Below are 26,143 nucleotides of genomic sequence, written 5' to 3'. Positions count from 1 at the left end.
AGCATCGACCCGCATGCCCAGTGTGTATGAATCGTCACGTGATATTTGTTTTCAAGTGTTTTAGTCTGTATGTAGATCATTTAGAAAACGATTCCACCAACATATGATGGTATAATCTGATGCAGGACTTTGTTTTAAATACATTTTGCAAATGACAGAAAATAACATTTCTGGTTGAGCTAAATCTGCAACTCTCCCACCTTTTATCTGCCCAAGTGAATTAATGTTCTCACTAAATGTTCTCTGTCAAACCACCAAGCAGCCAGCCATACCGATCTTTCCCAAACTCACTGCCAAGTTCTCAAGGCCACTAACTGAAACAATCATGCCAACATTGACAACCTCCTTTCCTGACATACAAATACACCCAAATGCATGCTAACAGGGCCCCTTCCGCCTTCAGAGGGTCCGTAGTTTTCACAGTTGTGGACAAATCTCTCTGTTCTCTCTTAGCAGAAGGAGTTTCATTGAGCCTTGTGAAAAGCACTGTGATAAACATTTCTGCACCCGCTGTTGATGGTTAGCTCAATACACACTCGTGTATTTGAGCCACCGATCCCCTGCAGGGTTTTTATTACTTGCATTCAACCATCAAGACTTAATAATAAAATGACTTGTCAGCATGTCCTGGGTGAAATTTCAAACACAATAACACTGACACAAAAGTGAAAGCTGTGGTTAATATTTGTCAAAACAAAGCTTAAATCAAAAGAACCAAAACTATTGAAAAGGCTTTTTATGTGTATCTAAAAAAAATAACTGACAGATTTTATTGCATATCTTTGTCGCTATCCGTGTGTTGTGGTGTTAAAGGACATAGCTGTTCAGGAAAGATGACTATGCTGATACCGTTGAACAGGGCAGCACACAATTCACATGCTTGTCCTTCATACAGAAACACTTTAATGGATATAAAAGAAGATTGAATTATAGGGCAAAAAAATGCCTCCTTAGCATTTATGTTAAAAAATACATTAAATATGTCAGTATCAGTAATGATTTAAATATGTATGTCATACAGACATGTGAAGGACAAGAGCATCTGTCCTGCTTTTCAGCAAAAGTGAAGAATTAGACTTTGAAGGCACGAAAGAAGTAATAAGAAAAAAGAGAAATAAGAGAAATGTGGATATGGATAAACCGACGCAATAGAGAGTAAGAAAGATTCATTCCTACACTTTTTTATAAAAAATACAGTTTAACTAATTGTGTGTGCATGTGTGTGTGTGTGTGTGTGTGTGTGTGTGTGTGTGTGTGTGTGTGTGTGTGTGTGTGTGTGTGTGTGTGTGTGTGTGTGTGAGAGAAAGAGAGAGATGAGTGGCTGCATTGTGTGTAATTTCCTCTGGGGTCAAAGAGCATCTCACACCTTCTCAGGCCGGTTAATTTCACTCGAGAGATTGAAGCAGTTATTGCAGTCTCATTCAGTAATTACAATGCGGTCCAGAAAAATGCTTAAGGTTACGTCCGTGTTATTCTGCCTGTACAGCCCCTGGGATGGACCTGAAAATTGCTCTCAGTGCTATTTCTTAGGAACTCATTACTTTGGCTCTCAGTGAACATACTGTAGTGCTTATGAATGTGAAATCCATTCCAATTGCCATTGCACAAGCAGAAGAAACTGTAAACAGAATAAATCCACAAGAGTTTACCTAAATTCTGATTGTTCTTCAGGGACATATGCCTGATTGCACCACTAAGTCTGACTTTTCTCTGAATCCTGTTTGCCCATAATCCTTTTTAGTTTAAAAAATAGTTTGCATTTATTTGATAGCTATAGACTGTGGAAGATTTTTCCCAGCACTTTGTGTCCAGTAAAGCATGGCATTTCCCACAGAGCTTGGAGTAAGAAGTTCCTCGGCTGGCACATTTTGAAAGCGCCTGTTGCTGATCCAGTGATAAAATTGCACAATAAGTGATGTTGAGCCTTAATGGTAAGAGTTTACAGCCATGCTAGTGCCTCCATGAGGCTGCGGGCACAGTGATGATTTGAGCTAAATGCTAATGTCAGCAAGCTAACATGCTCACAATGCTTATATCCTGATATTTAGCATGTGTAATATTTACCATGTTCACCTAGTGTTAGCATTAACATTTGTTAATTTGCACTTAACACAAACTACAACTGAGGCTGATGTGAACGTTATTGTTTTGAAGGTATTTAATCACAAACCATTGGACCGTTGGACAACATTTTCATTTTGACCGTATGATGACAATAGATGAAAAGTCAGGGGAGTTTTGGTTTTTTTACAATGTATCCTGATGTGGACATGTATGTCTGTACTAAATTTCATGACAATCCATTTAACAGTTGTGGAGACATTTCATTTAAAAGCCACAGGTGTGAACACCATGGTGGCAATAGAAGAAAAGTCAGATTATCACCAAAGTATAATTGTTCTTCCTCTGAGCTTCATGATTATGTCTGAATCAAATTTGTTCAATATTGATTTATTTCAGTCTGGACCAAAGAGATAGACCAACACACAGACACTACCATCGCAAGAACCTGGCTAAAGAAAAGATGCAGCCATCTCATTTCATTATTCAAGTGTAAATATTAGGATTCTATCAAACAAAATGTATGCATGTGTGACTGGAGATGCTTTCATCACAGAACACTACTGTATGGTTAAAGTAAATGTTTACAGAAACACACATGGTGTAATTGGCTCTCTGGCAAATTTTATCTGTGATGCTGCTCAAGCTGAATTCCAGTAAGTCTATGTTTTGTCTTCTGCTCAAGATGATTAGACTGCAAAACATTTTTTATACTGAGCTCTATCTTTAACAACAAGTGTAGTTTCTGAATGACAGTAACTGGGAAAGCTGTATTTCAGAGGAGAATCCAGCGCGTTATCATGTTGAAAACTAATGAGGATGAAAAGGATTCTAGCAAATTGAGAACAGTGTTTCGGAATGAATCTTTGGCAGACTTTTCAAAAAATGTCCTTGTTTCGTTTTGTGCTGGAAATACCCATCCACCCACACACACAGCAGTGGGCCAGTTCCCTCTCTGACAACCACAGACCCTGAGATCGGGAAATGTTTCACTATTTGGTCTTGCACTGATGCTTCACAGTGGTGCACAAGCCACTACTGAAACCTGCCAGCACAGGCAGTGAGGATTAAGGCACACAGGAGAAAAAAGAAAAGCAGTTATGCCACAGTCGACATTAAATAGAAAGAGAGTAAAGAAGTACACATCTAACTTGGAAGGAAGTGCCAGAGAAGGAGTGCACCGCAGAGACTGACCTCCAAAGGATGGGAACCTGTTTAGGTTTCTCATGTTCTGGGAAAATGTTTACACCTACACCTAGAAGGTTATGTTTTTTGTTTTACTTTATCAGTTTGTCTGTCTGGGTGGATCAGCAGATATCTCATAAACCTACAAACAGATCTTCATTATGTTTTGTCAACTGAATATTGTTGGTCTGTTGACAAAACACATTATTTTGTCAACACAGCTGAATATTAGTGGGATGATCAATTTGTTTTCGCTGTTGATCTAGATTATTAGTTATGACTACAAAACAGATATTTATATTACATTACTGAAGTTTATGTGATTTCACTTGAGCGAGCTCCATGCACTGAAAAAGTCAGTGAGATGAGATTTATATCTCCAAAAAGCTGGTAAGAGGAATTTGAGTTATAATTCTTTTGTTAGTCATAACAGAGACACTCCAAATCACTAGGGAGTGTATTTAAAGTCAACAAGTCAGATACCTTTGACTGACATTAATGACGTATTGCATGCATAAAATCATATTGAGCTCAATGACTAACACTCAAAATTCCTAAAGCAAGACAATTTGATTTGACGAATTGTGAATGGATGCCTTTTACTGCTTAAGCAGTTGTTGATCATGTGTAGCCCCCACCGACAGGTCAGGAAGAGGAACTGTCTTTCATGTTTGTAGTCTTTAAGTGTGAATAAGTGCATGATTAATGTAATGATAGGCTGCTATCCATATAAATATGGATATAAATCTGGAAAAGCTGTTTGTCTCAAGCTTAACCCAGACAGACTAGGTGAAAATCAGGTGCCAAAATTGACACTGACAGATTTCTGAAACATTTATATCACTGCTTTGGAAATTACTTTGACATCTTCAAAGTCTAACACGCTGTCGCATATTATAGTCACATTACAAAGCCACATGTCCATATGTGTTGTATTGTGTTAACTCCTCATGTAGTCTGTGATCTTCGCAGTTATGACTGTGGAGAGCACAGGAACAGGACTCACCACTCCTCCAGAGGGATGAGCTCTCTGGGGAAGCACAGTATCTGTTAAAACAGATATTGAGTTTGTTATTTTACCTCCGGGGGGGAGAGAGGATCTGTTTCAGATGTAACTGCAGGGTTGCTGCCGTGGATGTTTATTTGTCTTTCTCAGTGACAGAGGCTGTTATCAGTCACTAAAGTTTGAAGTCTGAAAGAACACCAGCAGCCTTCTGCCATTGATCATAATCCAATGGAACATCACCTGCAGATGGTGGGTTATTGTTTATTGTTTAAATGGATTCCCACTAGTTGTTACCAGGGTAACAGCTATTCTTCCAGGGGTCCATGGTTAGTCACACGGGCTGATGCTGGTACAACAAATATGAACTGTGATCACATTAAGACAACCAAGCAAACAGAAGTGACAACTAGCAACCACAGTGGATTGCATGGCACTGAAGCAACCCTAGTTTGACCAATAATAGTTTTGAAGGTCAATTTCTTAATTTCTTCTTAAACTACTTGATTAAAATCGCAGTTGACACACATCATCCTTCTTCTGAGGGAAATCCTAAAACATTTAGATCATGTCACAGAAAAAAAGTGCTCCACTTAAAAATAATAATTTGTTTGATGTGTTGGCAGCTCATGCAGGCAGAGTGACCGACCAATTCAGAGGAAGGGAATCTTTGAAGCTGTTTTAGAGCACTAGCTGTTGTCTGAGACTCAATAGTAGCGGCACTGTCCTACCACATCTTCATATAAGATGGTTTTAGCTTGATAAATTGCATAATCAATATAAAATGTGGGATACAAAACATCATAAAAAGAATGTATCAAGGAAAGTATTGGACCATGATACTACATTGGAGCCTTATCAGCATTAAACCTGAGGAGGCTTGTTAAAAATGCACACAAACACCACTTGAACCTTGAGGCTGATACAAACCGTCTGCATTAGTGAGGATGTTTAAATGTTTAGTCTCAGGACCACCAAACCCTTCAGGGAGAATTGGCAACCCAGGACCCTGAAACCCCACTGACCTCTAACCTCTCACAGGGCCTCTGAAAACACGGACACTTGTGCATTTGAACAAAAAGATAGACTTTATCAATTTAAAGAAAGAATAAGCTGAGGAGAGACAGCAGGAACCCGAGGGAGAGGGCAGTTGTGGGGAAAAGGGAAGCAGGACAGGAAGGCAGAGTGTGGCCTTCAGTAAGTGTTAAGGATAATAAAGAAGGACTTAAGAGGGTTTAAAAGCTGTTGGTGGATAACAGCAGGACAAATGAGACTGCCTTTCTAACAGCAGCACTTGACTGACCCCAGCTGAGTCAACAACATTGCCACGGGAAATCAGAATACCTGGAGGGGACGGGAGCAAGAGGAGGTTGTTGCTTCTCCACACGCGTGAACATTTCTTTCTCATCGTTGTTGATCCTTTTGATGTTTTATGCCCCAATAAAAATGACTTACAGCGCATGATAGAGAAGTATTAATGGGAAGAAACTTACACGGTTTCATATCTGTATTAGTATACATAAATGTGAATGTTGATATAACTTCGGAAATCATGTTGTAGTTTTCATTTCAGACTATTGCAACTTTCCAAGTAGTGCTGACTATATTTATTGGCTGGAATCAGTAACTTCCTGTAGTTTCCGGCAAATTACCCATCGGGTGGTTTGTTGTACATATAACCTGTTAATTTTAGAGCCTAAGAGGTAGGTAGGCAGATTTAGTGGCCCTTTGAAAGAGCCAGGCTTGCTGTTTCCCTATTTCCAGTGTTTGTCTCAAGGTAAGCTAACTGGCAGCTTGTATTATAGACAATAGTGAAGGTAGTATTAATCTTCTCATTTAACTCTCTGCTAGAAAGCAAATCCCACACAGACCTAATCCAGTCCAAATGGCAAATGGTCAACTTGTGTAAAATGTCACTGAATTAGCATCAATGTGTTTCTATATAACATGTTCTGGGTTCAATGGGCATAAATCAGTGGCAATGCTTTGAGGGAGGAAAGTGATATTGGAGGACATTATGAACACTGTGTTCCAGCTCTCTGAAGCAATGAGAACATGACTGCGCCAACATTTATAAAAAAAAAAGAAAAGACTGCTTTCTATTATTAACTGACAAACATGATGAGAAGGATGTATGAGATCACACTGGACAAGAACACAAAGAAAGAAACATCTGTGTTTCATTTTTCTGGGAGTCAAGAAGTAGTCCACCTTACTAAAAATGTTTTGTATCCAAACAACAGATGTTAGTAATGTTAAATCAGCTGCTTTTTACTGGTAATTGTCAATCAAACACATTTGAAGCAAAGCATTAGAGCCGATGAGCAGGTGAGACCTCACACAGTTATGTTGATGTAGTGCAACTGTTCAAAACAGATCAAGTAGTCATAATAAGTAAAGATGTCTTTTCTGAAAGTGGGCTGTTGAAGCACAGACGTTCTGGAATAGTTATCCGCTTAATTATATATCTATTAATCTTTGTGTGTTTGCTCACAGCATGAGCACTTATCTGAATGTACTTGAATAATTTCTCATTTCAAGCTGCTTGTTTAAAAGCTCCTGCATACACTGGCATATGCCCTCTATGAAGACATAGTTCTCTGGTTCTCTGGTTGGAGATCTTGATGGCATCAAACTTAGGTTACAGACGAATAAATTGAGCTATGTTTTCTCTACAGAGCAACACAGATTTTCCACACAGCTTTACCCCCAGCAATGCTTCATTTTTGGTGACAGTGCCTCTGACTCCAGCTTTGTGAGTACAAACTTTTTAGATCATTTAAAAAATAACATATGATATGTTGAAAACAGTCAGGAACCACCTGTGACTTGAGTTAGACAACTCTTATCTTTATTTCATAAATGATTTACCTGAAAGGGTGTCTGTTTATTGTGTGTCTGTTCTTAGTCTGGATAACAGTTTTATAATTTGCATCAGTGTTTCTGGATGAAAACAAACATTATAAACTTATGGATGGTTAACTTAGTGCCAATAACCGAAAGTCTTATTTTAAGATGAATTTTTGTGTGAACCCTACAACTATTTTGGTTCTTGGCTTGATGAGCTTAACTCTCATCTAAAACCACCTGACAGTGCTGTAATGCCAAGGTAACTTTTGAACGACGTTATACCATTTATTTGGAATGAAATCAGCTGACTTTGCTGAATGAAATTACCCAGAACATTTCCTCCTCACTGTCTCATTTTTTTTCTAATTCACATTAGCACAATAACCACAGCAGTTAAGTCCAGTCCATATCTGTCACAACAGAAATATGAAAGAAATGTAGTAATGACAAAGGATGTGTTACCTTGAATATGAAAAATGCATTAAAGACGAAACCGTCTCCCATTATATGAAATACCTTTAGAAATGAGTTCAATATCTGAAGAGAGTAATGCAGCAAAGATCTGGCCAACTTCTTCCAATGATCTTTTTGTTGAGCTGTGAATGAAGAAGTGTTGCATTCTTTTCCTGTTTTTCCTTACACCATATATCGCTGTTCCCCTGCATGTCCACTGTGAATAGACCCCAGGTCATCACAAACATGTGGCAAGATAATAAGACCTCCATCAGGATCATGGCTCCACTCAGTATATTACACAGCGACGCAAAACTCATTCTGGACAATAAAAACATGCCCTGACACAGGAAACACAATAGCCTGTTCTGAGAAGTATAAAAATGGCATGGCCTTAAGCACTCACTACTAAACTTAGACTGTAGGCAAATAGTGGATGAGTGCTGGAGTCATGAAGTCTGACATGAAAAAGTTCAGTGCTCTCAAAAACTGAGATTAAAGATAACTGAAGTGACAGGAAGCAACTAAAAACATAATTAATCTCAACAGAGGCAACATAAAAATGATTCCTAACAATAAACAAGAATGCCTAGGATTCCTCCTTTGATGAACAATGATGCAGCTTTCATGTTACAGTGAGGCTCTTGTTGACAGTGCAATGTAATCAATTACAGAAGACTGATACCACTTTCATGTTTGTGCGTATGTTGCTGGAGCCAGGAGAAAGTTAGCCTAGCTTAGTTGCACCCGGCTGTTGTTTACCAAGAAAAAGTTATGATCGGCCTATAACTTTCCATAAAGCAACAAATTGCCAATTTTACATTTCTGTTTGTGTATAGACTAAAGATGTAACATAACTAATATGTCAAAGAGGGGTTGGTATTGATTTTAGCCCTATAACTGTGCTGAAGAAAGTCAGAATCAACGTGGTGACATGAACTGGAAGAAACAATTTGAATAAGAAAAGTGATTTCCACCTCTACTGCTCACATTTATTTTGAGATGGGTCTGCTGCCCACTTCTTCAATTAACAATCCCTGATACAGGAAGTCAACAAAGCTGAGTGAAGAGCATCAGGAAGGAAGGTCCGCTGTTGGTAAAGAGAGGAAGGGGACGTAGTTGGCAGTAGCAGAGAACTGTATTTTCCATGGTTGGATCCCTTGTTCCTATTAAAAACTGGTGATACAGAGGATGTGGTGGAAGAAAGAGGATGCACAAAGACACAATAGGATGGAGAAGAAAAGCAGGTTTCATTCCCTTTCCCTCTTCCTGGTCTGAATGCTCCCTGCTGACCTGTAAAACACAGAAAGCATTCACTGATACGACTCCTTTGCTGATAGTTTGACCCAGAGCTGATATCAGATTGGGTTGCATAGCGGCTAATAGACTCTTGGCTCTCAGGCAGGGCACTTTATCTACTCCAGAGTTCGCCTTTCACTTTCCCAGCAATACTCCTCATTTATCTGGATGTGTCTTTGGTGTATATACATAAATCTGCCATGCTAGAGTTCTGTGCACTCCTGGCAAGAGGTGTGCAGTTGCCTCAAATTCTACAATAAAGGGTCACATGATGGTCACAACTTCAGTTCCTGTCAGTCCTAACGCAGTAGACGTTGTGCTTACTCTGCTAATTCAATGTATTTTTCATGCATTGATGAGCCACAAAACATTTGTAATCAGAGCCTGATGTGCAGTAGATTTGCCAAGGCTCTGCTGAAAGTCTAGAAACCAGAACATGCAGCCAGAGAAAGGACTTTATAAGAAAGTGAGAAAGAATACTCATGAGCAGATGATGTTCCTTAAAAAGGGTTTAGCACTTCATATATTCTTGTAATGCACTGGGTTGTTTTACAAGATTGTTCATTGCCTCCCCCACATGGTATCTTTGTGCAGCTGGAAATACTTCTGAGTTTGCAAATAAACTGGGTCTCAGAAGACATCAGCATGTCTGATTTGGTCCACTAAAAAGATCAGGTAATCTTGTTCATAGGTTTTGTTTCCCTAGTCAGGTTTTTCTCTTCAGATCGTCCTAACAGCAGATTAATGATAGAAAACTGGTTATTCGTGTATGATTAGAGATTTAACTGAAATGATCTATAATAGATTGTTTAAAACTCAGAATAAGTCTGCAATTGTCTACACAACACTACAGGCAGCAACAAGTATAGGTAGCATTCTGCAAGTGTGAAGAGAGATGCAGAGTCTCTGCTTTTCTGTCCACTGGGGACAGCCAGGAAGCCAGTTAGGCCTTCCTGTTATCGTACTAAGTGCAGCTACTACATACCCTGCGGCTCTGTGTGCTCCTGGCTGCATGGCGTGCGTTGTGCTTCTAATCATGCTGAGTGAGGACAGGGGCCAAGTTGGTTGGGATAAAGAGTAAGTGTGGTAGAAGGGCAGGAGCAGAGGAGTGAGCGGCTAACAAAGCTTTGGGCTAATTTATGACTCCCAGAGCAGATGGGGGCCTGGTCGCAGCGCCTGGGCCACGAGGGACGCCCTGCCTGGGCTCAACACCCTGTGATCCTGTCCTGGAGTAAATCAACCGTTCAAAACCCTGACTGCACAAGCAGCCTATCATCCCTGCATTCAATAGGCCTGGTATAAATCAGCTGGGTGTTATACAAAGGGAGAGAGTGACGGAGGGAGTGATGGACAAAGAGTTCCCTTGAGGCCAAGGTCCAGAGAGACACACAGGTCTCTGCCTCTTATCAATATGTGGGTTTATTTGAGTTTTGTCTTGAGCAGACACAGGCACTTACAACAAGTGGACAATATGATTAAAATTCCAGTTTCTATTAGGCTGAAAAGATCATGACATCTGACATTATTTATGTCCAATAACTGCCAGTCAGTCGGTCTTTTTGTCCAATAGTAGCTATGGTGGTTTGATCCCCGGCTCCTCCTGTCCACATGTCGACGTGTCCTTGAGCAAGACTCCAAACCTCAAATTGCATCTGCCAAATAAATGAATGTAATTTAATATATTTCTCTGGTTCTTGCTTAAACTTACATCTCATGTAAAAGGCTTTAATGGTATTCTGTCCTGAACCCCTTTCAAAAATGATTAGATAAACTCCATGCATGATCTTCAATGTTGTGCAAATGAAAGAAAAAGACCAGGCCACCCTTTGTAGCTCCTGAAAACTTACTATTTGGGCCTATTTTCATCCAACAGCAATACGTTTTGAATTGAACTGCATAAAAGCTCCCGAACGATGATACAAGACAGCCAGATTTTCAAAATGTATTGACTGTGAACTAGAAAATTCCTGTGAAACAGCCAAAAAAACCTTTCTGTTGCTGCAAGTGATTTATTTATGTTAAAATGTTTTTTTACACACTTTACTTGACACCACCATTAAACACTCAAGGGATTCAACCTACTGTACATCATGTAAGTGTAGAGTTGGCAAGAAGTGTTGAGTTGCTTCCTGTTCCCAGAACATCCAGATTATGTCTCAATATGCTGACAGGAAGAGAGAGTTTTGAACTTGGAGCTTGACTCAACCTTTGTCACCCAGCTTTGTCCCCCTCACTGATCCTCCTGGCCTTGACCCTCCGGTCCCAACTTTGATTCAGTGTTGTTAAAGAATAAATCATAATCTTTTCATCCTTTTCCCTGAAATAAGCTTAGACACACCATATTTTAAATAACAAGTTTATCCCCCTGCATTATCATCTGTCCCCTTATGAACTTCGGTAAGATTACTTCAGCAATGTGCTACTTGGTTCAGCACTTCATCACCACTGATTCCTGTTATTGTGCTTTATCACTTGAGTTGTATTATTTATTCAATTTTATGTCTGTGAAGCTAATTCCCCAGTGGACGAGGTCCCTGGTGTGCAGAGGTCTGCCAGTTAAGGTTCTGTGTGTTCAGCGCACATATCCGATGACGGTGCACATGTTTCTGATTAGATGGAGAAAACAAACACACAACAAACAATAGAGCTGTTCAAATGTTCTCTATAGATGTAACCCATGTGGGCAAAAAAAGCATCAAACCTATCTAGCACCACAGAGTAGCAGCACAGAGAAATGTGAAAAATCTGACTGCTAGTGTTGAAAGGCATGGAAAATCACAGCTCACGGCCAAATAAGTCAGAGAAACTGAGTATTATTGCTTTTGACATTTGGAAACATTTTAGCTTTGGCAGTGAATAAGTGAATATTATGGGTTCAAACTCGAATGATGGAAGTTGTCAGTATTCAGTTACCTTAAATCTTGGTTTTGGTGTGGTTTAGGAAAAAACCCTTCACACACTTCTACAATTTATTGTCAGAATAAAGATATCAGACTGACAGAAAGAGGCGAGGAGTGAAGTCAGATGAGAGGTGGAGGGGAGAGGATGATGATGGTAACTTCCCTGTATTTGCAGACAAACGTCAGAGGGCAGCACAGCATAGGTGGTCATACATCCCTTTAAGTGGGATTACACACACAATCAGACACACAAAGTGTTTGTGTTTGGGGTCCATTGAGATTTCCAAATACATTTACAACTGATTGTAACTTGTTGAAAATTGAAGTTGACAAAAGTTAATTTCTCTTCTGCCTGTGAGTCATTTAAACCATTGGGGAATAAAAGAAAACTTGGTTGACTGACAGTGTTCCTCTTGTAGGAAGTTTACATTTCAGTATGTCCATTCATCTTCTCTCCCATTGGACCTACTAATCTGAGATGTCTTCAAGATTTCACATGTGAACTGCTGTTTTTACAGAGGGAACCTACCTAGACTTCATCTTGCATTAGCTTGGCACCTGGGTATGTATGTTTTAACAATGTGTGAACCACCACTGGAAAACAGGCCCATAAAAGGTGAAAAAAAACAACTGAATCTAGCATGTAAGTCAACAATCTTGCCATTTCTACATTTGGTGCACTCTATGCTCTTTGCATGTGTCAGCTTGTGTTTTAGGCCATGCTCTGTGTCAGGACACTGCTGCCACCGTATATCACCAAAACAGTCCTGATCCCATTGTTGTGGTCTACAGCTATCACTAGCTGGAGTCCCCCAAGCCACATCTAAGAAAAAAACTATATTTATCACTGGAAGGCAATGCATGCCCAAGCTAGCGCTCACACACTGAAACACAAATACACACACACACATAAACATCCATGTGCACATACAGTTAACTGAATCCACATTGTGGTTCTGGTGGGTTCATGTGACGTGTCACTGTATACCACACAAGCCTCGTCCTGATTCTGTCTGGTGTGGTTTGTTCTGGCTGTGTTTGAAGATTGCTAAATACACAATTCCTCTAATGTATTGACACAACATGAGCTGGAGGAGGTAGATGTATGTGAAAACGGGTTTTAACCTGGTCAGAACCAGTTTGCATGCACATGTTTTACTGTGTACTCTAGGAATCACTTTAAAACTTTTTACAGGAGGATAAACATTAAAACTAATTTCCTTGAGCTCCACATTTTGGACGGTCCACCTCCGAAACCAATTATCGTCAACACGTTTATAAGAGAGCACAGTAGTGTAGTACGGTTGCTGTGTGGTTATGTGTGCACAAACATACATAAACACACACCTGCTGCTGAGTGAAATCACAAGCAGATGCATTAGACATCTACAGTAACATGGCAGAGGTCTGATGTACCCAGATGAGAACCCAGCCCAGCCCTGTAATTACTATCAGACACAGAGACACATGTACAAACTGGGACAGGGGAACACATGGGAGACATTAGCACTGTCACTATGGCCATACATGTGTAAAGTACAACAGAGCTTGAATATACATTGATATGGACATGATGATGCTTTACTCATGTTGATTTATTAACCAGTATGCGACTTAAGAAAACATCCTGGTTCTCTTAACCAAATAAATAAATTTATAATATTTATAATAATATAAATTATTTATAATAATATAAATATATATATATATATATATATATATATAATTTATAAGTCTAATACAAGTTTAATATTTGCATGTGAAAATACCTTCCTTGAGGTTCAGTAATAACTTTCTTAAATTCGCTTGAGAAATGGTGTGTGAGGGGCAACTAAATGCCCCTCAGCAGTGAAATGTTTGTGAAGTTTAAAGCCAGGAAAACATCAAATCCAGTACAACTACTCCGAGGAGAATACAATTGTATGTCTAAATTTTGAGAGGTGAAACGACCACATAAAATACTCTAAGTTCAATTTTTTTTACTGGGGCAAACACCACAAAACACAAGAGCTTTTCAGTAAATAAAAAATGTCTTCATTAGAATGTTAAAAATCTAAAAGGATACAGATGAAATTCAACAACACATTTAAAAAGGTCAGAGTAGAGCCAGTCCACATTGGAATCTGTCAGAGAAGACCCTCCCAAAACAGTTTACCATAATCCAATGCAGTAACAGGAAATGTGATGTTTTGTGTAAGATCAAAGACCTAATAAGTAACTGGTTCATCTGAAGCAATAAAACAACCCTGTAATATGATATGAATGTCAGAAAATCTCACAAAATGCTTTGTAAAATGATTTTATCCTTGAGACATTTGTCAAGTTCCAGGCATCTGATGAAGGCCATACAGACATAGTAAAGAGATAACGGATGAAACACAATGTCACACTCCATCACCACACAAAGAAGATACAGCATGTAGCACCTGTGGATGTGCTACAGTGTCTGGTGTTACCTGATTTACCTGTTAATGTACATAAACTCTGAAGATGTTGTGGAACTGCAAGCGCACCATGCTTTGCACACAACAAAACGCATAATGTTCTCACTTTGTTATTCTACTTCCAGGATGCTAAACAGCCGAGAGCACGGTGTTAACATCACACCACCGCACCCGCTGGGATTTGCAATCTACCCTCCTACAGCCAATAAACCTACTTACCCCTTGCATACAAAGAAACTGGATTTGTCTCATACGCACACGAGAATACAAGCACACACATTATGGACAGCTTTGCCACCAACTAAATCCTGGGAGCTTGGTGTGGTCTATTAAATAACTTTTCTTAAATTATGATGTGCTGAAAACACAGCCATGTACATACATTTTATCTCCTCCTCTGTGATAAAAGTTGTCAAGTATTGCTTGAATAAACAAAAAATCGGAGGGTGAAGACAGACAGGAGGTTTACATTCCTCTCTGCAGCTCAACCTTATAGTCACAACATCATGTGAATGTATCAGTTCATTTCCCACCATAGGTGATTCATCAACAGCTTGATAGTTTATTTGACTTATTCTGACTCCTATCTGTGAGCCTTTATATCAACTGACCAGACGAAAACCAGCAAAGAAAACACTGTGTCTGTAGGCTACCTAATCAGAGCTCTGCACACTGCAGGTTTTCTGAATAAACTACAAGTAAAGGCCTTCTTCTTCTTACTTTGACACACTTTCCTTTGGGTTCAGTACTTTCTAAATTAAAATCCCCTCCAGTGTCTCTGGAGAGGTTCCACTGAAGGTGACCCACATTTACTAGATAAGCAAATAAAATAGACCAGTGTCTCCATATTCCTACATTTTCTGAGCCAAGGGTGACAGCAATATCCATCCCTATATAGATATGTCTGTTTACACAAATAACACTGTTAGGAAAGATTGCTGGCCTTTGCTCAGTCACTGCAATGCGAGGTGCAGAAGATATTTTAATTAAGTCCTTTGTTTATTGTTGCAAGATATTGAAAACAAACTTCATCTGAATTGCAAGTACTTGGCATTGCTCAAGGTTGTGACAACCATGAAGTGTAGGCTTTCCAAATGTTTGAAAGTAATTCCATTAAAAAGGGTTTGATGCTTTGCAGATGAAGAGATTGAGATTTGAAGTGGCATATTGGATAGTCACATTATGCGAAATCTGGCTGGACTGCACCCTGATTGCGAAAAAGGAAAAACTCCAACACTCTTCTCAACTCTTAAATTTGCATCTAACTGGTTCCGAAGCTGATTATGTGAAACACAAACACAACATGTCAAAATGTGGTACACTTAAAACATTTCCATTGGACTGGGGAAGTGAGTTCCTCCATTCTCTACTAAAAGAAGTGGTTTCGTGGCGCCATCTACAGGACTAGAGCCTCATGCCGCTATGCACCAGCAGATGGCGCTGTCCAGCAGGTTACTCGCTGAACAGACAGCACGCCGGCACCGGAAACGAAGATCGGAAGCGACACAACATCACATAAACCAAGGCAGGGATGTTGTGTAACTGCCGGTTTTGTAAGTAATTTCTGTCATTGTTCCTTCGACGCTCGGTTTAATGTGACACATTAGACCCAAACTGATAACTCCCTGTCATGTGAGTCTATTTCTGTTGGTAGTTTAATTTAAACCGACCGGCTGCTGATGATGCTCGACTCACTGTTAGCTTAGCAGGGTAGCCTAGCCACGTAAACAATGGGCATCTGTGAGAGACTTGTTACTAACGCAACTGTATGTGCTCGTTACAACGATGTACCTCTCTTCTTTTTGTATATTCTTTTCCTAGAGCAGGTAACTGTTTCAGTAGATGTATTAATGTCCCCCTTTCTACGCTTAACGTTACGCGTTGTCAGGATAACTAACGTCGCTTAAAGTCAGTTAACGTTAACCAACGTTCAAGCTACCGTTAGAGGCAAGCTTACGTTATCCCACAATGAGTATATTAAGTAAACATTTTATCTCCAAAGTAAACCCAGGACTTAGAAGAGACGTAACGTTAGATAGTCAGTTTGACATGTGAATGACACATTTGACTGACTCTGTTTGCAGCTACATCACTATGCCTGTAGACGGTTCAGAGGACCAGGTGTCCTCCTGTCTCTCCAGCCCTGCCAGTGCTGCCCTTACCCCGGGAGGGACTGACGAGGATGGGTCTACAGGGGGCTCAGCTGTCTGCTCTTTCCCTGAAAACACTCAGGGCTCCGAGGCTGCTGCAGCCTATCCTGCCAACACTGGACCTGGGGAGGGCAACAGCGGTGAGATACGCAACTCCTGCACCATAAGACAGCAGGGAAGAACATCTTGAATAGCCGTCAAACTGATTCACGATTAAACTCTAAGACTCACTCCTGGCTCTCTTGTGATTCCATGTGTTGTCATCTGTGGTGGGGTATAGGTGGTAAGAGGTCTGGAGCCTTGCTGCAGATTGATCGACTGCGTATTCAAGCAGCATCTGCCAGTTCTGGAGCCAATGAACTCCAGGGCCTTGGTGTGGCTGTGTATGACCACGACGTCCTGGAGCAAGGGGTCCTTCAGCAAGTGGACGAGGCAATTCAGGAGGCCAATCAGGCTGCTGCTAAAGCTGAGGCTGAGAAGGAATACCACTCTGTGCTGGATGATGTCAGGTAAAGGACAACAGCTGCACTAATATAGAGGCCTTTTTTATTCTTATTGTTTTTTCCAGGTATTGTTCTTGGCAAAATATTTGTAGTAAAATCAGAATAGGTTCCTATAAGACATGTTTGCAGTAGAATTCATGACCTCTTGACAATTAAAAGCACAAATAACAGTCTTCCTCTTTTTTTTTTAATGGTGTGTGTGTTTCAGGTCCGTCACAGCGTCTCTGAAACAAATCAACAAGATTATCGAGCAGCTGTCTCCCTATGCTACCTCCAGTAAAGATATCAGTCGGAAGATTGAATCTGTCAAACGACAGAAAGAAAATAAGGTAAAAAACACAAAATATGACAAACCCTTAAATTACAATTGTATGAATTTCATGATAATGTCACATTGACATAACGTTGGTAATGATTGTCTTAATGATAAAAACACATTTTATATCAGGAGAAACAGCTGAAGAAAGTCAAAGCCAAACAAAAGCGACTTCAGGCCATTCTGGGAGGAGAGGATACCGAGAGAGTAGAGGCTGAGCTTTTGGCAGAGGATGATGGAGAGGAAGGTGAGGTTTCTTTCTGTGATTCATTTTTCAATTTTTCAATTGACTAAAAGCATTGTCCAGTCATTAATGGGGGAAACAATAAGGCAAAAGAAAGTGCTGGTTCCCTGCTTTCTATGGATAATGTGAAACTAGGGTCATGTTCAGCGCTGGCCAAATTGTACCGAAACAAAGCAGAAATGGAAACAATGCAAAGCGTTAAACCAGCTGCAGTTATGGTAGCCAAGAAGGCAATTTTGTGTCATTCCTCATTTAAGGAATTGTCATAGAAGATTGTAAGCAAAGGTTTGAATACATTTTGGGTGATTAAAATACTCTGTACAGTACAGGGATGGCTGTTCATATATGTCACATCTTCAGCTGGTCACCAAGACACACTCTCCAAAATACATGGCAACGGTTTTGAAAGATGTGATCTGTAATGAGAAAAATACCACAAAGTTCTGCAAAACATTTCCACATTGAACACTGAAAGTTGGGTTACAGTGTTGAACTGTTTTTTTCTCCAGTTTATGTGTTGCCACTCAACACAGTTCACTTTGTTTGCAGTACCCTTAGATTCCTTAGATAGTTCCACTTGCTGCTGTTTAATGGGTGGGATGGAAGTGAAAACCAGTACATTTATTGTGGGAATTTCAACAGAACTGTGAGATACAAAACTAAACAAACATGCAAATATAGCTGCACACATAAAGGGGCACTGTGGAGTTTTCTTGTAAACAAGACGGTTATGTTAACATCCAGTGTTTCTCACCAAATGGTCTTGTATGCATCCTTGAGGGCTTACAAATGTGTTATGTGCATTTCCTTTCTCACAGAGTACAACTAGATAAAAACAACAACATTTTAAACCTCATGTGAGTGCACAAGAGGCAAACAAAATGGGGACCTGCTAATCAAAACATTGATCCATAATGTTGCTAGTTTCAACTGATCCTTGACGGTACTGTATCTAACCCTGCTTAATGTGTGCGTTGTACAGAAGCCGGGCCATCCACACTGGGCAGCATGCTTATGCCTGCTCAGGAGACCGAATGGGAGGAGCTTATCCGGAAAGGTCACATGACTCCGTTTGGAACACGAATCCCACAGAAGGAGGAAAAAAAGAAGCCTCGAAAAGTGATGCTTGCTGAAAACTCTGCCTTTGACCTGTACTTGGCGGACCAGGCCAAGATGGCTACTGAGAGGAGGAGAGTCCCTCTTCTCAAGAAGAAAAGGAGCTCGGGACTCAGCACCGATAAAGCCAAGGGAAAAACTAATATAATTGTTTCCACTTCCAAGGACAAAAAGATGAAGAAGCGCATCCGAAAGCTTCAGATAACAGCTCTGAAGGCCCATCCTAAGGCTCGGCCTAAGGCTGAGCCATGGCTCCCTAAACCAAAGAGCAAGCTTCACACTAAGGGTGAGGAGACAGACAGCGAGGCTTCAGAGTACCTGCCCAGTGATGAAGGCGTTGATCCTGACCAAGAGGAGAGAGAAGCCATGGAGGAGGGCTTTGGGGAGGAGGATGATGATGAAGACGAGTATGAGTTGAAACCATACAACAAGAAAAGGGAACGGAAAGGAACGAAGAAGGGAAAGAAAAAAGAGGAGAGTGAGGAAGAATACTGCCCTGAGAGTTCGGATGAAGAGGAGGATGTGAAGGGTAAAGACAAAAAAAACAAAGATGATGGAGATGTGGAGTACTACAGACAGAGAATAAGGTATGATTATGCACTTGGTGCTAAAAACTTTTATAAATGATTGATTGTGTTGACCCCCAGTTTTATAATTTGTTTACGGTTTGTCAACAATAGATTTCTTCTTGGATTTATTGTTGGATGCAAAGGTGCAAAAAGTTTTCATCAGCAAGTCCTCCTCAAAAGAGAAAGCATTCATCCGGGCCTGTAAATCACAGGCTCAACAAACACCAGATTGAGCCTTTAACTTTGCTTCACATTTGGAATGGCAGCGGTGCAAATGTGCTATTGTTGTTCCCTTTAGTTAAGGCGAAAAGCAGTCGCTTTCTGCTGGCTCCATAGTGCAGAAGGAGAGTTAATCCCAGATGAGATTGGCAGCTGTTTCTTGACTAAGCAAATTCACTCCCTGCTCTTCTTCTCTCTCTCTGCTCTCACACTGGCCTAATTATCCTCCTGCACATGGTTTTGTACACTCACTCTCTCTAATGCTCAAATTAATGGAAGAGCAGCCCTAATGAGATTTCATATTTATAGCTGCCAAATAAATTGTGTTGGCATGTGTCCTTTTTCTGCACTACAGTGATTGAATGTCAATTCAACAGCATAGACACAGTGTGGATGGTGAGGCTAGCTTATATGAGGAATGATATTATTAGAGTGGGCGGTATTTGTAGTGGAGGGGTGGAGTGGGGGCAGAAAAAGTGTAATTAACTGAACCAATGCTTAGTCTTGACTTAATTAGAGAGTGTGGTCTCCCAGGCCCAGCTAAAGGACCAGTTTTGTGGCAGGGTGACAGGACCAGGCCCAAATGAAGATGGATTCTTATCCTCTCCACCTCACACCTTTCTGGGGAACTCGCACTACTAATTGTCTGTATCAATCTTCATTTGCTGCGTGACGACTGTGCCTCTAACTGCCCTCTCTACTGCACCATTAAAACTGTTCTTTACATTTCCCTTTTTGCTGTAGATGTTCCACCCCTCAAGGGAAATACCAACAACTCAAAACATTTGCTATCCACGCACCTGTGTAGGCCAGACTTAAAATATATCAGTTAGTGCAATATCCATCCATTCTCTATGTATCTAGTGTATGTAGCTGGACCTATCCCAGTATGCATACAGCGACAGAGCATAACCTGGACAGGTCACCAGTCTACTACAGGGCTAATGCCTATAGACAGAGAAATCTAACATGAAACTGAATTCATTTAAAATGTTCAACTTTTTTTTTTTTTTTTTTTTTTTTTTTTTTTTTTTGAGTTTTGGATTACCACATCTATTTATTGTGGATGTATAACACAATATCAATCAGCAGGGATTTATTATTTGATGTCAAGCTCAGCAAGTTGCCTGTGTTCACTAATATTGACTGAAGCGCCCTCCTCCCTCTCTTCAAAGTAAAATAGAAGAAGGCATTTTACCCCTTGATGTACTTCATTATCATGTGCTCATTCTCTTACTAGGAGATGGAGGCGACAGCGTCTTCGAGAAAGGGAGGCGACGAGAGAAAGAGGTGAGGAGCTTTCCGACGATAGTGATGAAGAATTTGACGAAGGCTTCAAAGTGCCCGGTTTCCTCTGGAAAAAACTTTACAAGTAAGTTCATTGTGAAACATTGTGAGTTAGCTCAATTATTTACAGATGTTGTAAGGACGTAATAGCATATGACTCATAGCCGTAAAATAATAAGTGTATAAAAAATATCTGTGAACTTTCTTTGGTGTCTTGGTCCATTACACACCCACAGCTTTTAAACACCTTTGTCCTTAAACTGTAATGATTAACCAACGATTATTTGATCAAGACACCATTAACTTGATTCACTTACTGCTACTTTAGGTCACTCGTATTCATTGGTAATGTAATTGTGTCGGTCTGTTGTTTTAAACCACTTTTAGGAAGAACTGTGACAACTTTGAGTTTCGCTAGTTGATAAATAGTTTGCCAAGCCAACCTGTGATTGTCATTGTATCTGGTCAGATACTCTCTTGTGCTACTTTGCTGGCCTTGTCTTTCTTAAAGCGCCACATTTGTCCCAATTTACTACAAATTGTTCGTTGTTTTGTTTTTTTGCATGGATTTAATAAGTACTATATTAATCACTTTAAGGAAACTGACATTCTGCAAGTTCAAGCCGATCATTCCTCTAGCTGGTATGGATTGGGTCATTTACTGGCAAGCGTAATTGAACCAGATTTCAGTTGAAATACAGTACGTTACATTACATACAGTACATTGTGCACTTGGATGTCCTTAGTTGCTGTCATGCATAGGGTTTCTTAGTTATTTGCTTATGTGTTTATCACATTGTTAGGTACCAGCAGACAGGTGTGCGGTGGTTGTGGGAACTCCACTGTCAGCAGGCGGGCGGCATCCTGGGAGACGAAATGGGATTGGGTAAAACCATCCAGGTCATCAGCTTTCTGGCTGGACTGAGCTACAGCAAACTGAGGACCAGAGGATCCAACTACAGGTACACACACACAAACACACACGCACACACTAAACTGTGGCCAGAGACTGTGTGTCTGTATGGTATGAATATTTGATTAGGGGGATTTCTGCTTGAGAGTCTTCATCTGAATTATTAAACATGTTTCAATTATCAGACTCTTCACTTTCTTACTGCAGACATCAGAAAAAACACTGACAGTGTGTGTGTGTGTGTGTGTGTGTGTGTGTGTGTGTGTGTGTGTGTGTGTGTGTGTGTGTGTGTGTGTGTGTATTATAGTAGAGTGATTGTCTTCATGAACACTTAAAATTAATTTTGGACTCCTGAACTGGGGATAGAACAGTTGTGTCGCAACAAATCAACCATGGATAACATGTCGCAGTTGTGGTGATAATCTGGTTTTACTGCACAAACGACACTCGTACATTTGGGAGGTGGAGCTTCCCTGATGGTCAATACTCTGTCTAGAATAGACGCCCACAAATTGATTGCTTGCAAACTCAATTATGGCCAAGTATCAATAGCTTCCACCAGGCAGAGGTTCATACGAGCCCATTAGTGTGTCTTTATGAGTGTCTGTGTTTGACAAAGCTCTTGTAAATCTTCACAGAGGAGCTGAGCACATGTCCAATGGATCCATGCACCTTCCCTAGATTCATTCACAGAGAGTATATGGAGCAGTGGAGGTGGACTTTGTAGTTGGAGGATTCTGCTGCATTATTGTACCTGGACACTCAGCTTCTTCTAATTCCCTCATGCCTTAATGCATAACACCTTTTACATGCAAGCAGAGCGCATTTCCACTTAATGGGAAAAGCCTTTATTTTCTATAATTTGGTTTAGAAAATGATGAGTGTAATTTGCTAATGAAATTTGCTGAGGTTATCCAAAGTGAAATGAACCCCGAGTTCCCTTGTTGCCCATCTGAATCGCAGGTTTGCAAGTAAACCTCTCCGTCCTGTTTGGTTGTAGATATGTTGGTCTGGGTCCGACGGTCATCGTGTGCCCGGCTACAGTGATGCACCAGTGGGTAAAGGAGTTCCACACCTGGTGGCCTCCTTTCAGAGTGGCTGTACTACATGAAACTGGCTCGTTCACCAGCAACAAGGTAATTGTGTGTTTGTGTGAGATGGATTTTCAGATTCATAATTAAGTTTTCTACAGGGTCTGTTTTTCCTCTGGGGGGCACTAGAGGTCTGTTTTGCAGCATTATCTCCTAACCTTGTCCCCTCTTCATCGCTCTCCTTAAACCACATTAAAGTAGACGCCCTACCTTGATGCTCAAGCTACCGGAGATAGTTACAAATCGCAACGATGAAAAACTGTAATTATTTATTTGTTGTTGTTTTTTATTTGTTGCAGGAAAAGCTTATTCCAGAGATAGCAGCATGTCATGGTATCCTGATAACCTCGTATTCAGCTGTGAGGAATATGCAAGACACCCTGCAGCGCTTCGATTGGCACTACATTATACTGGATGAGGGCCATAAGATCAGGAATCCAAATGCTGGAGTTACCACTGCCTGCAAGCAGGTATTGTCTCAAAACACTGACACATTCATGAACACACACATTCTAACCACAACATTGGAAGCATGCATACAATAAGAACTATTTTTACTCGTGAATACATTTAAACTTCACACACTCCACATTCCTCTCATTAGAAGAAGCTATTTACGTCCATTCTTCCTTCTTGTACATCAACATCGAACCCGTTAGGACATCACATCGCTCTTTTATGATACCTAACATACATTCTTTCTTCCCTCTCTCTAGTTTCGCACTCCCCACAGGTTCATTCTGTCAGGCTCTCCGATGCAGAACAATTTGAAGGAGCTATGGTCTCTGTTTGACTTTGTCTTCCCCGGCAAACTGGGGACATTGCCTGTCTTCATGGAGCAGTTCTCTGTGCCGATCACCATGGGAGGATACAGCAATGCCTCACCTGTGCAGGTACTGGAACACACAAATGCAAAATTAGAATTTGTTTAAATTCTGCTCCATAATCTTTTTGCCCATTTTTTAACTACGAAGGCTAGAAGTACAGTAAATCCATCAAGAAACCAGGTGTAAAAAAGACTGAGCATAAGGATATCATGGTGCTTAATCTTGTATTTTGAATTGTACAATTTGATTTAAATTGGCCGTTTTCATTTAAAAATTCAAAATTTGAACAGAATAACACAAAAATATGTAATGTTTATTTCCGTTGTGGACTGGAAATATATAGCAATGGATAAATGATCGTGTGAAATTTTAGAAGCAGCGCTCATAATTCTGCTGCAAAGGGTTGCCGAAGAATGAATATAAGGGAAACACTGATTGGTGTAGCTTAATCTTTATTTGCAAAAAAAGCTGCTCAGCATTCAAATGTTGATTTAGAATTTAAATGTCAATGCTATGAATGAAGCTTATCACTATTATTAACTATTATTATTATTATTATTATTATTATTATTATTATTATTACTAATTATTTTAACTATTCGATACAGCCCTACTTATAAGTAAATCTTAGCCTAAGGAGGGAGGGAGCGATGAAGGGCCAAAGAGTCACGTGACAACACTAGTCACGCACATGCATGTTTGCACAATTTTGGAGAGCTGGATGGAAGCAAGTCAGAAGGAGAGATGGTGAAGCGACAGAGCCAATAAGTGCAGTGCAGGATAATGTAGGTCCATGCAAAGGAACTCCAGTACATCCCCAGTGTGTGAGGGAGAGAGGGAGAGAGGGAGAGAGGGAGAGAGGGAGAGGCTAAAGTGGAGAGTCAGTGAGCTAAATTGTAGCCCTTTGTCATTAGTGCTCAATCGTTAATAACCCACTGACTGTATGGATTTAATTATTTAAGCTGGCTATTGATGCTTCTTCCGCTGTCGATAATAAAAACCTTTACTAATTATTAATGTTATTAAATGGTCAGAGAGGGCTAAGCTCTACTGCCTTATCCTCTTCTCGAAATTCTCAGAACAGCAAAGCAGGCCCTCGGCTGACGTTCATTCATGTGTACGTACAAATAGATGTATGTTAGAACGCATGTGGATGAGCATGTGGACGCTGGATCCATTACTGAAGCATGTGTTTGCATCCCCATGTGAATCCACTCGGCAGCTTGTACAGAGATCCCTGGATCATCTGCTGCCCTCCTCTTCGTTTCCACTCTGACCTCCACTGAGCCCAAAATCCCACCACGTTATTGTCCCCTCCAGCTTTGCAGAGGGTGTCTTTGATTTCTCTGTGGACCCCCAGTGAGTGTAGTTTAAAAGGCTAACTGGCCCTAAGTACTGACTCTGGATGAGGTGTAGCAGGACATTTGCATTGGGGCTCCTAGTGGTGGGGGTGGGACCGAAGCTCCCCCCTCTGTTTCCAGTGGAGCTGGCTAGTAGTGCTGATGAAAGAAGAGGGCTTTGTCCCTCGAGACCAACAGCACTCTGATCCATGTTTAATGGCTTGTGCTGCTGAGAGGGACAGCAACATGCGGGAGGTGATGAGAGGGGGCAGAGGAGGGACTAAACGACAATCATGCCTCAGGAAACATCCACACTGACAGGTGTGACTGTTGATGTGGCTGTTTGACACCTCAAACTGAATCTTGCTTTTGTCTTAAAGCAGTTTGTTTTTGTTGTTTCTCAGGTCCAAACAGCATTCAAGTGTGCGTGCGTGCTGAGGGACACCATCAATCCTTACCTGCTCAGAAGAATGAAGGCAGATGTCAAGGCCAACCTCTCCTTACCTGACAAAAATGAACAGGTATTCATCATACTCTAGGACATTTGACCCTGTCCTGTCTAAGTATCGAACCGCCTCTCACGCCTGGTTCTTTTAACTGGGGAGGTGTTTATCTGATTGGATGTGACTGTATGTGCCACGTCTAAGGAGTATTTGATGAATGTGCATGGCCCTTGTCAGGTGAAGCCAGCTAATAAAGTCCTAGTAAAGTAAAAGGAGCAGGTATTCATTAAGGTGGCTGGTCCCTGGTCTGTCCACGCGGCTGACGCTGGTTGACTCCTCAGTCCACTTCAGCTCATTAAATCAGTCCCTCGGGACAGTAGTGGCTCCAAAAACACGTTGCTTCCATCTAATTTCTGTCCTCTCACACTGCACTTCATCAAAGGGCTTTAAAGTGGATGTTCATTGCTTATTACACACTTTTACACTGCTTTGTGTGTGTGTGTGTGTGTGTGTGTGTGTGTGTGTGTGTGTGTGTGTGTGTGTGTGTGTGTGTATATATGTGTAGGTTCTGTTTTGCAGATTAACAGAGGACCAGCGGCAGGTTTATCAGAGCTTTTTAGATTCCAAAGAGGTCTACCAGATGCTTAACGGGGACATGCAGGTAAGCCTCGCTTTCATCGTTAAAACGGGTTCACTCTGTTTGTTTTATGCGTCTTCAGTTTGGGCTCTTAGTGTTTGACCCACACTCTGTTATAAAGACAAGAAGAGCAAAACTCTCCGCCAAGTAGAAGACTTCCAGGAACAAGACATGCCTTATTCATTATTTAACCTCCTAACTGATGAATATCAGTTCACCTCTCTCGCTCAAAGGCATTTGTGTGTATTTTTTATGCACACAACACCTTGAAGAGACATCAGTGGAATTAATTT

The 26,143-nt window shown here is 40.7% G+C and overlaps 1 protein-coding gene across 2 annotated transcripts in view; it reads left to right on the top strand.

Annotated features, from left to right (window-relative positions):
• Nucleotides 1-15,676: 15,676 nt before the first annotated feature.
• Nucleotides 15,677-26,143, top strand: part of ercc6 (excision repair cross-complementation group 6) — a 15,954-nt gene continuing 5,487 nt past the window's right edge. The window contains exons 1-13 of one of the 2 annotated variants that reach the window (XM_068723179.1): nt 15,677-15,748; nt 16,280-16,485; nt 16,626-16,854; nt 17,057-17,177; nt 17,297-17,411; nt 18,391-19,111; nt 20,553-20,684; nt 21,403-21,561; nt 22,513-22,648; nt 22,903-23,073; nt 23,320-23,496; nt 25,175-25,291; nt 25,779-25,874. In XM_068723179.1, the coding sequence (XP_068579280.1) occupies nt 16,290-16,485; nt 16,626-16,854; nt 17,057-17,177; nt 17,297-17,411; nt 18,391-19,111; nt 20,553-20,684; nt 21,403-21,561; nt 22,513-22,648; nt 22,903-23,073; nt 23,320-23,496; nt 25,175-25,291; nt 25,779-25,874 (2,370 nt within the window). In that variant the 5' untranslated portion in view covers nt 15,677-15,748; nt 16,280-16,289. The other variant, XM_068723188.1, reaches the window with a different exon arrangement.

This window comes from Cebidichthys violaceus, unplaced genomic scaffold (genome assembly GCF_023349555.1).
Source record: "Cebidichthys violaceus isolate CVI_PGR_0920_01 unplaced genomic scaffold, fCebVio1.0.p SCAF_10, whole genome shotgun sequence".
NCBI classification, from domain to species: Eukaryota; Metazoa; Chordata; class Actinopteri; order Perciformes; family Stichaeidae; genus Cebidichthys; species Cebidichthys violaceus.
The sequence above is the reverse complement of the archived record's forward strand: the minus strand, read 5'-3'. Positions and strand labels throughout refer to the sequence as shown.